Genomic DNA, 11,873 nt, shown 5'->3' with positions numbered 1-11,873 from the left:
AAATACATTTTTTTTTTAGGTATTTAACCATAACTTTTTCCACCCTTTAAACATTGTATATATGTATTTTATTTCTCAATAAAATCAAGTGATGTACCTAGTATTTGGTTATATTCAAACCTATATATCTTTTATTTAATTTTTAAAAAACACAGTCATATCTAAATATTCAGGAAAAAGGACAGAGAAGATATAAAGTATTGTTGGACCCTTTTGAGCCCATGAATGTCGACATCAAATCAAAGTAGATCTAATCAAAGTAGTAATAATAATGGAAAAAGTACAATTTCTGGATTTCCCGCTACTGGAACTGATTTTGTACACTAGTACCCATTTTACAATTATATTTATGAATTTATATTGTCTAAATTATAATTGATTTTTGGTTATTTATTTGTTTTCAAAATTTAAAATTACTGATTTTTTAAAATCATTTAGTTTGGTCTGAAGTATTTAAATAAATGATTTTTATTATAATTTATAAAAAACAAAATTATTGGAATTCTAATGTCTCAATCAAACTGAGTAAATTAGTTTTGTCTCCACACTTTTTTCTTATTAATGAACAGTTTTTTTGTTAACTAATACATTTAAATCAACTTGAAAGGGTCATGGTATCTGTAATAATGTACAATATAAAGATTGCAAATACTGTGCCAATATTTTCCTGTTCGGATACCTCCAATCCAGAAGACTTCTTTGCTCTCATTTCTTAATCGCAGACTAAATTAATCACCTTAGTAGATAAACTGACAGAGAATAATCCCTTCACCATAATTTTAATTTTATAAGCATGAATGCTTCCCTAACTAAATAAAAAAAAAAGTTTATAATACAACAATGATCCCATTTACATACATGAAAAATAAAAAAAGTATTGAGTATATTGAAAAATATAATCGAAAAGATCCTCAAATATTTTGGATTCCGCTGCATGTATATAAATATTGTTAACAAATGAGTATACAAATATTGTTACAAGACATTTATTCTTTTCCTTGCTTTAATGTGAATTATTAATATCTATTTTAGTAATACTGCATTATGCTAATATTATAAACACATTATATTATATGTTCTATATCCAATTTCACCAAATAAAGAATATAAATGAATACACAAAAAAAAAATTAATAAAAAATAAGTATGATTACAACTTCTCTAAGGTGCCCTTCTGTCAATTCTTTCATTGTTTATCCGATCATTTTTAGAAAATTTATTTGGAAAGTAGTAAATTTTGTTTCGCTTTGTCCAAGTTAAAGTAATTGCGGAACAACAGTAAATAGATTTTTTTTAATGATTATTAATTGTAATTAGCTAAATATCTTCCTTTTAAATGATTCATCATTAGAAAAGTCAAATTCATGTTGGATGTTATATTCCTTTCAGCTCTTGATAGCAGTCTGAGTTGGCTTTTATTAAAGCAATTGAGCATAATTCATAAAAGTTATAGCTGTTTTCTAATTGTTTTTTATTATCAGTTGATGCTATACAGAGTTAATTAATGGATTGCTTATCAATATCAAAAATTACTAAGGTTTAAGCTGCCTGCACTTACCTCTTAAAATTTTCATGTTGGAGTAAGAGTGTATTATCATGCCTCACTTTATGGTCTTAATATAATTAGTGCTAACAGGTTTTAAACTCTTACCCCAAGAAACACTCAATGTAAATAAAAGAAGAAATGAATTAATTTCTTTGGGGTAAATGTGTGCTTTCCCCTACCTTGGGACTTTAAATTTTGTTTAACATAAAATGAACCAACTAATTATTTTCAAGGTGTTTCTGTTGAGAGGAATAGCATAATGTATTTAATGGCAAATTTTCAATTCTCCATTTTCAAAATTAAATTATCAATATCCTACCAAAGTTAAACTTTAAAATTTTAGTCTGCACTTTCTCTAGCTTACTTTACTTATTATATTGTATCTTGCTACTTAAATATGGTTTTTTAATTGCCAATGAAAGCTCTTACAGTCATAAATCAATATACACATACTATAGAATATCACTTAATTAGCTCCTCGTCTTGACCTGTGGTAAAACAGTAAAATATTTATAAAGTGCTAAGAAAACACTAATTTGGTGAAACTAAACAAAATAACTAAATTTTTGACAACTATTAAAAAAAGAAAAATTGTATTTACACTGGACATTAAATCATCTGTATTAAGAAATTTTGATTTTAGATTATATTATGTTGGTCACATAAATTTAACTTTGTCATATACTATATGATGTGTACATAATAGGTGTTATATCACATTTTCATTTCTACATAATCTATTATTTATTATTATTATTATTTAAATATTGGAGTGGTACACTATTAACCTAATAAAAACATTTTAATTAAAATTTTTCACGAAAGAATATAAGTTTTGTCATGGTACATTTTATAAATTATTTATTCTAAAAAAAAAAAAAAAAGCCATACTTAATTTATTTTAATAATTAAAAAACAATAAATTACATTTATTTGTAGCAGTCTTGCTAGGAGTCTATACTGGTGATTTAGGCATAGAACCAAACTTCCCACTAAGTAAGTACTTGACTATTTTCCAGTCATCTTTATAGAAACAGTAAAAATATTATACCTTATTAATTAATTAAGTGGTGCTTTTATAAATTACAGAAATATTAAATGTGTACATACATTTTTGATTATATTATTATGTAATTATTTACATTTATTATGTAATATTAAATTTATAAAACATTTAGGTTAAATTCAGTGAAATAAATCTGTTCTTATGTTAACTGTGACCAATTAGGGATATTAACCAGTGATCGCATCATCATGATTGACGTACCAATTTGAGTACTATTGGATCCTTGGGAATTATAACCATTTCAGAATATAAGTTTACTAAAACTTGACTTATAGAAAAATCTCAAACATTAAATTAAGACAGACTTAAAACAGAACCAAATCTAAAATGTTAATACTTTTTTTAAAAATATATTACATAGATAGCTACACACCTACAAAATATTAAACCTGAGATTATATTTCTTCTTGGGGTAATATGCCTTCATAAATTAAAATTTTCCCAATTTTTATTGTCTGGACAGACCACCAATCACTTATTAACTTAATTTTATATGTGTCTTTATCCACTCTCAACAAATATTCCTATAAGGAAGAATATAAAGTTTATTTTATTTTATTTTATTTTTTTTTGTATCAATTTAGACATTCCTAGCAAAATCTCCCTCAATAGTCTTCCATTCTCAATAACCTAGGGAAGTTTAACTTAAAAATGTTAGTCAATACTTACCCCGACATACCTTACGTGATATATGTATATTGCTAGGTAAATCTGTTTTTGAATTGCCACTGAAAACACCTACAGTCATAAATCAGTGTACATATGCAGTAGAATCTTGTTTAATCAGCTCCTCATCTTGACTGATGGTAAAAATAAAATATATTCATAAATTAAGTGCTGTGAAAACACTACTTACTAAACATAGTTACTGACTTTTTTACTAATTTTAAATTATATTACATTGGTCTAATAAATTTAACTTTATCATATACTAATGTACATATTAAGTTTGATATTGAATTTTCATTTTTATGATATGTTAATTAAATTAATGTGGGAGTGTTTTATTTTATTCTCTTCGGATTAACCAGCCTTGTCTCGGCCAGGACTAGAATGGATAAGCAGAGTTTTACTGGATACATAACTACTTCAAATTTAAACATTCATTTAATGATTTTTCTCATAAAATACTTCCTGGGGTTAAGTGAGTATTACACTATTAACCTGATAAAAACTTTTTAATTTATATTTTTCATGGAAGAACATATGTTTTGTCATGGTACATTGTATAAATTATTTATTCTAAAAAGAAAAATAGCCAATTTTAATTTATTTTAAGAATTAAAAATCAATAAAATACATTTTTTATTAGTAACTTGTCTGCATGGAAACTAAAAATATTATACCTAATTAATTAATTAAATGGTGTTTTTTTAAAATAACAAAAATATTAAAACGTACCACATACAGTTTTTATTATATTTTATGTATTTATAAATTATTTACATTTATAATGTAATATTACATTTACATGACATTTAACTTAAAATCAATAAAATAAATTTAATTTGTAAGTTAACTGAGACTAAGTGACATTTGTAAACTCAAGATAGAGGTACCAATTTAAGTACTATTGGATCCTTGGAAATTGTAAGCAAGGGAGAAGGACCTATCACCATAGGTATCTTAGTGGCTGCACAAGGTTCTACCCGGCACTTCCTAAGTAGAGTGATAAGGCCTACTTTAGTTTGAAGTTGTCCAAATCTCATACCTGCACAAAGAATGTTATTAAATCTGTTTGTTTTAATCGTTTTAAGTTTTATGCTAACTTTTCTGGACTTACCAATACACATTCTAGGCCCTTCACCGAAAGGTAGGTAGGTATATGGTTTGATTGATTCTCTATTCTGTGGTGAAAATCGTTCTGGATCAAATTTCTCCGGATTTGGGTAGTACTCTGGGTCATAGTGTAAAGCCCAAACAGGAATTATGATGGTGTCACCTGCCTCTATTTTATATCCATATTGAGTAGTAATTGATTTGGTGCAATACCTTAGTAATAATGGCAAGGTAGGATACTTTCTCATTGTTTCTGAAAAATATACTTCTTTTAAGTAACATTTAGTTTTCATGATTTAGAAAAAAAAAAACAGATTTAGTAATATTAAAAATAGTTAACAGTTCAGCAAACAATTAACACGATTAAAATCTCAAAAATCAATAATTCTCAATATTTTTTTATTATAAATGTGAGGATGAATACTATATTGTCCAGGTTTTCATTCTTATTTGGCCTACAGCCTTTTGTGGCCCATCGCCTCTTTGGTGCCCTATCATTGTTTTGTTACTGTTCTTAGTCAATTTATTTACTTACGATCATATCTACTCCCTTAGGAGAGAATTAATAGTATGTGAACTGGGGTAATTTCATCCCTAACTTGCAATAGATGATTTGCAGGACGGTAATTTTTGTTATACTTACCCTTTTTCTTTCATAATTTTATGGATCAAATGTTGATTACATAATGATTAGATATAGTGCACTTTACATACATTGATGCTTTACTGAATTTTTTATTTTAATCTGGATGGTACACATTTTCCCAATCCATTGGAACAAATGAATGACTTTAGTTCTCATAATATTCAAACCATTTTCGATGGAACCAATTTGACTGATAAAAAAATGTTTTTCTAAAATTTTTGGTTTTACAAAAATGGTTGAATTAAGAAAATGTTAACTTTTTTAAAATTAAGAAATTTACCTTATATTTTACTTTAAAATGGAATTTAATACATTCCTAATTTGATCAGTGACATCACAGTCATGAAAATACCTATGTGGATAATAAATACTTATTAGTACACTTTTGCCTCACCCAACTAAAACTAATGGGCATTTGTGTACTAATGTGAAAAATAATGGTGACAAAAAAAAAACAACAAACAGAAGCTATTTGTTTCATAGCATTCATTAACATTCAAGCCGTTTATTATATGCTTCCATACAAATCAAAATATGAAAGTACTTCCCATTTATATGCTAAGTGTAAACACTATTCTTACAAGCTAGTTAAGTTAGGCTACTGAAAGGAGTGTAAAATTTTCACCATTGCCCTCGATAGCAGCTATCAGATGTTGGGAACACCACTGAAAATAATTTCATGGCTTCAAATACAACTGATCCCATTTTTTAAATCATTTATGCATTTTCCCCACCTCACCCTATATAGAACCACATAGATGAATTAAAAAATGACATAACTTGCTAACTAACTTTACTAAACTATGTGAGATCATGATGACAAATTAGGTGATTTGGGTGATTAATTAAAGATTACTATGTTAACCAAACAAATCCTCTAGATAAATATATCACAAAAACAATTTATTTGTTTAAAGTTTTCAGATTTGAATGCAGCATCAGCAAAATCTGCATGATATAATTTTCTATTTCTTATTTAATTCATTGATAATGATCAAATACCAGATTTGAGAGGTATAAAAAAGTTCATCAGCTAGTTACATTATATGTTTTAAATTTACCTGATATAACCATATCTAAGTACTCCATTTCATAGACGGCTTGGTATGTAAGTCCTCCATGTTTCTCAATTATTTCATCAATTTCCTTCTTTACTTTTGTCTGGATATCTTGATTTAAAGCCAATTCGTATAGGCAAAAACTCTGAACAGAACTAGAAGTTTCAAAACCAGCAAACAAAAATACAAAGGACTGAGCAGCCATTAAACCAATAGTAAGTTCTGAAATGAATAAAGTTAGTATTTTTTAATAACGAAAGCTTACAAAGATTTTTATTTTGACTACTGTATGATTTTACTCACAAAATCTTATAAATATGTGTTGTTATTTTTTACATCGTTAAAAGCATAACTGCTTCTCTGTTTGCAAAATCGACAAAGTAAGAAATTAGAAAGCAGGTTGGTTCCCAATGAGATTAATATAAGACTGTAAAATCCAGATATGGGCATCCCTTGTTTTTGAGTATGATGCTCATCAGGATTCCCAATCCTCTCTGTCCCAGCCAATGTCTCCTATCACCTCCAAATGGTGCTCCCCACCCAAGCCAAGTGGAGGGAGCTCGAGATGAAGGTGAATAGCAGAGTTTATAAAACTATACTGGCTTTTATCGACCTACTTGGGGCACCTGGTGCACCCCATTGTTGGTTTTTAAGAACCCACAGTTTCGTGGGAACAGATGATAAAGATAACACTAAAATTTTCTTTTCTTTTTTCAGGTTGGGAGGACTCATCCTTATGTTTTTCGGATCGAGGTGGGCCAACTTTGGAACTGTCCTAGGAAGCTTCAGTGAGCTCACTAGCCCCACTTATGAAGAAATGTGTTGGTGCAGCAGGAAGGTGGGGGAATTGGTGGTAATAAAAGCCTTTAGAACCTGGATCCTCGGAGGGAACGATTGAGGATCAGATGAGCAGAGGAGGAAGGGGTGAGCAATTAAGAAGGCTGTAGCATGGGTTCAGGATACTAGAAGGCTGTTGGGCCCTTCAACCTTGGCTAATAGTAGTACTGATGATAGATAAAGTAGGCCACTTTTATCGTTATTTATTTATTTTACTACTATGCCAGTGCTGTTGGGTGTAGCAAGATTACTATCATCCCAAATGATATCTAACCCATGAGCAGAGTGAGGAGGTACAGGTACAATTTAATCCATGCTATAGATCAGATAGAACAAGGGAGTGCACACCTAGAGTTAAGTAATTTAATTTACCATCTTGGGTGCTTCATTGTATGAGACAACCAGGCTAGTAGGGACTGGCTATCAGAGGCAGTTACGAGTATCACTGTCAGTGAGGGCATTGTGCTCTGCAGTTTAGAGAGCTGAGGAGGACTCCCAGGGTAAGTATCTTATAGAGATTTGGCAGCTGCAAATTTGGCCAATAACGATGGAGAGATCACAGTGTCCTCTGTGTAACTCCTCTATGATGATGACATCCCAATGGCGGATCTGATGAAGTGACCTGGTGGCCTTCATAAATGCCACACCTATCATTGTCTCTGGTGCAATACAAATAACAACCATGAGGTGAGTCTATATTAGAGTATATTTTAAACCATGGTTCACAATAGGGGAAATGAAGCAACTTTTCTTAATAAGACCAGAGCAGATGTCATTGATATTATTATAGGCACACAAGATTTAAGGGTCAGCATGTTTTGGACGAAGAGTTGTGCTCAGATAATTAGTTAACCATATATGATTTATCTGTGAGTATAGTGAGAGAGTCAGTTTGGCAATAGCATCTGGACATCTCTCGGCTAATGGTGGAATTCTCGCATGCCGGAAAACTAAAGAAAGTAAAAGAGAAATACTTAAAGTATTGGTAATGCAATGGATTCCAGCCCATTGCGGTATACATGGGAATGAGAAGGCAGATCGACCTGCACGGTTAGGGGCTAGCCAACCACAGTCGCTTCTTCCTATCTCCATAGACATACCGCAAGAAATGGTCTGAAGCGCTATCACTGAGAGAGCAGAGGAAAGGAGTAGAGGAGAATGTGGGGGAAAGAACTGGGCAGCATTACTAGACCCCAAGAAACGCCCTTCATTGTGTTTACCATGAGCGGTAATAAATAAATAATAATTTAACAAAAAAAAAATCAAAAGAAGACATCATCAAATAATTCGAATTTACATTCTCAGGAGAGCTAGTATTAAATAAAGAGGTGGTGGAATAAGTTTTTTATTTCACTATATAAATAAATATGTTAAAAAGAAATAATTACTCTTTATTTCCCATATAGAAATGATGCTATATACAATTAGCTCTTTTAATGCTAGTTGTTTGCAAACTATCTGCTTAACATGCCTCTACTCTTGATAGGTATTTGATGTCACATTTTTAGGTTGATTCTAATGAAGATTTACAGGATTAATTAATAATGTAAATTGAAATCTTTCTCCATAATTTTATTTTTTCAATTCCTTCCCTCTCCTCCCCCCAACCCCCCGCCACTATCCAGGAACCACTATTACCTTTAGGTAGATGTTAGTAACATTTGTTATCTAAGTATCCTATTACAAATAATTAAATATAGTATTTGATCTTTTATCCATTATAATCTTATGTTTCCGAATGTTAAATTTTTAACACTGGATCAATAATCAATCCATATAAATATGGATTCAAAGTAAATATGATAACATAAACTGTGGATAGAAATTTATATATATTGTAATATCCTCTTTTTCGATAAATAGTTGTTTTTTATGTATACTAGTTTTAGATATATTTTATTTTATGCTTCAACGTTAATATTTGTTGATTTTCTTTTATTAAACCAAAAAGCAAGCTAACCAATTTCATCATTCAGAAGTTACAGAGACCAAAACAAATTTGTTTCAAAATATTTCAAAGTGGCAGCACATGTCCTTCTGAAGTTAGTGGATTACAATTATAGTAAAAATTAATTCAAAAAGAAATATAAGATGATAACAATTATCAATGAAGTATTTACATCGTGAATTATTGCAAGTTAATTAGAGCAGTTTTGCTACAATCGATGTTTGCATTTACAACAATGAAGAAAGGAAACTAGACACTCTTTGTTTGGGACACTTGTTTAGGTGCCGAGGAGATGACATCTCCTGGATGCAGGTGGTGCGGACCTCTCTTTGTCTACTGTCAGTGGTAGATACTTAGAAAGAAGACATAAAGAGTTACCAGTCAACCAAGATTGTATAATTGAAGGAAGAAAGCTTGTTTGGATCGTCGAAAGATTGGATATGTGCTGAAAAGAGTATAGGGCCAAACCTTTGTTTACTCTCAGAGCTAGCATCGTAAGAAAGAGGACGTCGAGAACCATCAGTAATCAAAGAAGATTATATGATTGGTTTGTGTTGCTCAATATATAATTTAATTATATTTGTAAAAATAGCCATTAATTTAGTTAAGTATCTTTTTGTCTAGAAGACCCACCTGAGATAAAAGTCAATAATGTTATAAAATTCTTACATCTATTTAATATTTAATCTTTTCATTTCATGAACCTTGTAATCTCTTGAAAGATATATTATAGATCTAAGAATAATTTTCCTATTATATGTTAAAATAAATTTTGAATATTACAATATATATTATTGAGTTAAACCATATGTATATACATATTAACTTTCCCATCTAATACTTAATAAGTATTAACAAAGTATAGGGTTGGCAAATAAGTCCTTGTATTCATGTTTTGTTCATAACACATCAAATTTTTCTGATGCAATTAATCCTAACAGAGGATTGTTGTTTATCCTATTTGTAATATGTAAACAGTTATGTCTATTGAAACTTGTTAAGATTAGGTCAGTATTGTGTGTTTAATCCAGCTGAGAAGATGGACGGAAATACCATGCATTATAGGCATATTTTGCTTTATCACTTCAAGAAAGCAAAGCGAGCTGCTGAGGCACATAAAAAAATATGCGGGGTCCATGGGGATAATGCCTTAACTCTGAGCAGTGCCAAAATTGGTTTTCCAAGTTTCAAGCAGGGAATTTTAACATAAATGGCACACAGCAACCTGGTCACCCACAAGAAATTGAAACATTGATGTTAAGGCAATAGTCGATCAAAATCCATCCCAATCAGTGCGAGACATTTCAGAGGTCCTAGATGTATCACATATAAGCGTAGAAAATCATTTGCAGAAGCTCAGCTATGTTTCTAGGCTTGACGTTTGGGTCTCCCACTTTCTGACTAGAGCCAACTTGGAAACACATATTTCCATTAGCGATTCACTGCGGAAACATCAAGAAAACGATCCATTTCTTAAAAGACTTGTGACAGGATGAAAAGTGGATTGTCTACGATAATGTGGTGCGAAAAAAATCTTGGAGGCCCAGCAACGAATCACCTGGAACCACATCTAAAGCCGGATTGCACCCAAAGAAAATAATGCTTTCTGTATGGTGGGATTTCAAGGGTGTGATTTTTTATGAGCTGTTGTCACAAGGTGTATCGATCGATTCCACTCTATACTGGTCACAATTAACAAAATTGGATGAATCAATTCAAAGAAAATGCTCAGAATTGCCAAATTGAAAGGGTGTCACCTTCCATCATGACAACACAAGGCCCCAGACTTTGTTAGTCACATGCAATTAATTGTTAGCCCTTGGATAGGATCTTTTGCCACCCTCCCTATTCACTGGACCTTGCTCCTTGTTGGAGAGATGGGATTAGGTAATCGAAAATAATGGACATTTCATTGTAAATTAAAATAAATATTATGTACAAAATATACTTAGTTTTCTTTCACCCAAAAAAACCAAAGGACTTATTTGCCAACCCTATATCACACAAAAGCTGCTATCGGATTAAGTGCACTAGTTGCTTTTATACTATAAAACTATTGTAACATATTCATATCATTATCATTTTACCAAATGGCTGACACTTGTTTTCTTCTATTTCATCTTTCATGTCATCTCCTACTATCCCTTTATTCTTCAACTGAATTAATAGATCTAGGAAATCATTTCTTTTAATATTATTTTTTTCTCTGTACTCTATTGTATCTTCTACAAGTTTTACAATATAATCCTCTGTTTCTTGTGGGGTGAACCTAAAACATAAAACTAAAGATAATTTTGAAATATAACTAACAAAATAGTTTACAACAATTACAGCAACTGTATAAACATCATATGTAAGCAGTTTAGTAATACATAAAGCCTCTTCTATTTTTTTTGTTAATTTCATTAAATTTTGAATAGCTAATTGATTAGTATACCTTGCCTCAATTTTACTAGCAAGTTTTGGCATTGCTTGCAAAATTGCTATTTTGACTTTGTCCATAAACTTCATTTTAGAAGCATCAGCACTAATTTTTCTCAGCTTATGATCAGGATCTTTAATTGTATTAGAATCAAGTCCAAAAGCGCAGCTGCAAATAATATCTGTCATAAGTCGTCCTACCAGGTCTTTGATTTCCACGTCACAACCAATTTTTGACAAGATTAAAGAATCAAATGCCTAGAAAAAACATTTAAAGAGAATGCGAAATTAAAAAAACATATTGTAAATATAAAACAATAATTATTTTGCTCATAAGTATATTTTCTTTAATTAAACTCATTTAATTGACCATTTCTCTTTCTTAGAATTTTAATCAAAAGTGAAAATGAATACAGACGTTTTCTAATACTCAGTTTCTTTTTCATAATTATCAAACAACACATTGAAGACAATAATTAATGGGTCATTCTTTCTATAATTTTCCTATTTATTCCCGCGGTCCACCAAATTGTCTGATTGTTTTTTTACAGCCTCCTGCAGCCAAAAAAAGA

At 30.4% G+C, this 11,873-nt stretch overlaps 1 protein-coding gene across 1 annotated transcript in view; it reads right to left on the bottom strand.

The window, feature by feature from the left end:
* Nucleotides 1-11,873, bottom strand: part of LOC106690077 (uncharacterized) — a 43,751-nt gene that overhangs the window by 23,812 nt on the left and 8,066 nt on the right. Inside the window, exons 5-9 of the mRNA XM_014435356.3 lie at nucleotides 11,318-11,559; nucleotides 10,968-11,149; nucleotides 6,099-6,317; nucleotides 4,396-4,644; nucleotides 4,159-4,323 (exon numbers count right to left, since the gene is read on the bottom strand). Coding sequence (XP_014290842.2) covers nucleotides 4,159-4,323; nucleotides 4,396-4,644; nucleotides 6,099-6,317; nucleotides 10,968-11,149; nucleotides 11,318-11,559 — 1,057 coding nt within the window. The remainder of the gene's footprint in view (nucleotides 1-4,158; nucleotides 4,324-4,395; nucleotides 4,645-6,098; nucleotides 6,318-10,967; nucleotides 11,150-11,317; nucleotides 11,560-11,873) is intronic.

Source organism: Halyomorpha halys, unplaced genomic scaffold (genome assembly GCF_000696795.3).
Source record: "Halyomorpha halys isolate HHAL.00 unplaced genomic scaffold, Hhal_1.1 Scaffold1571.1, whole genome shotgun sequence".
Taxonomy (NCBI): Eukaryota; Metazoa; Arthropoda; class Insecta; order Hemiptera; family Pentatomidae; genus Halyomorpha; species Halyomorpha halys.
Note: the sequence above shows the minus strand (reverse complement) of the source record. Positions and strands in the feature narration are given on the sequence as shown.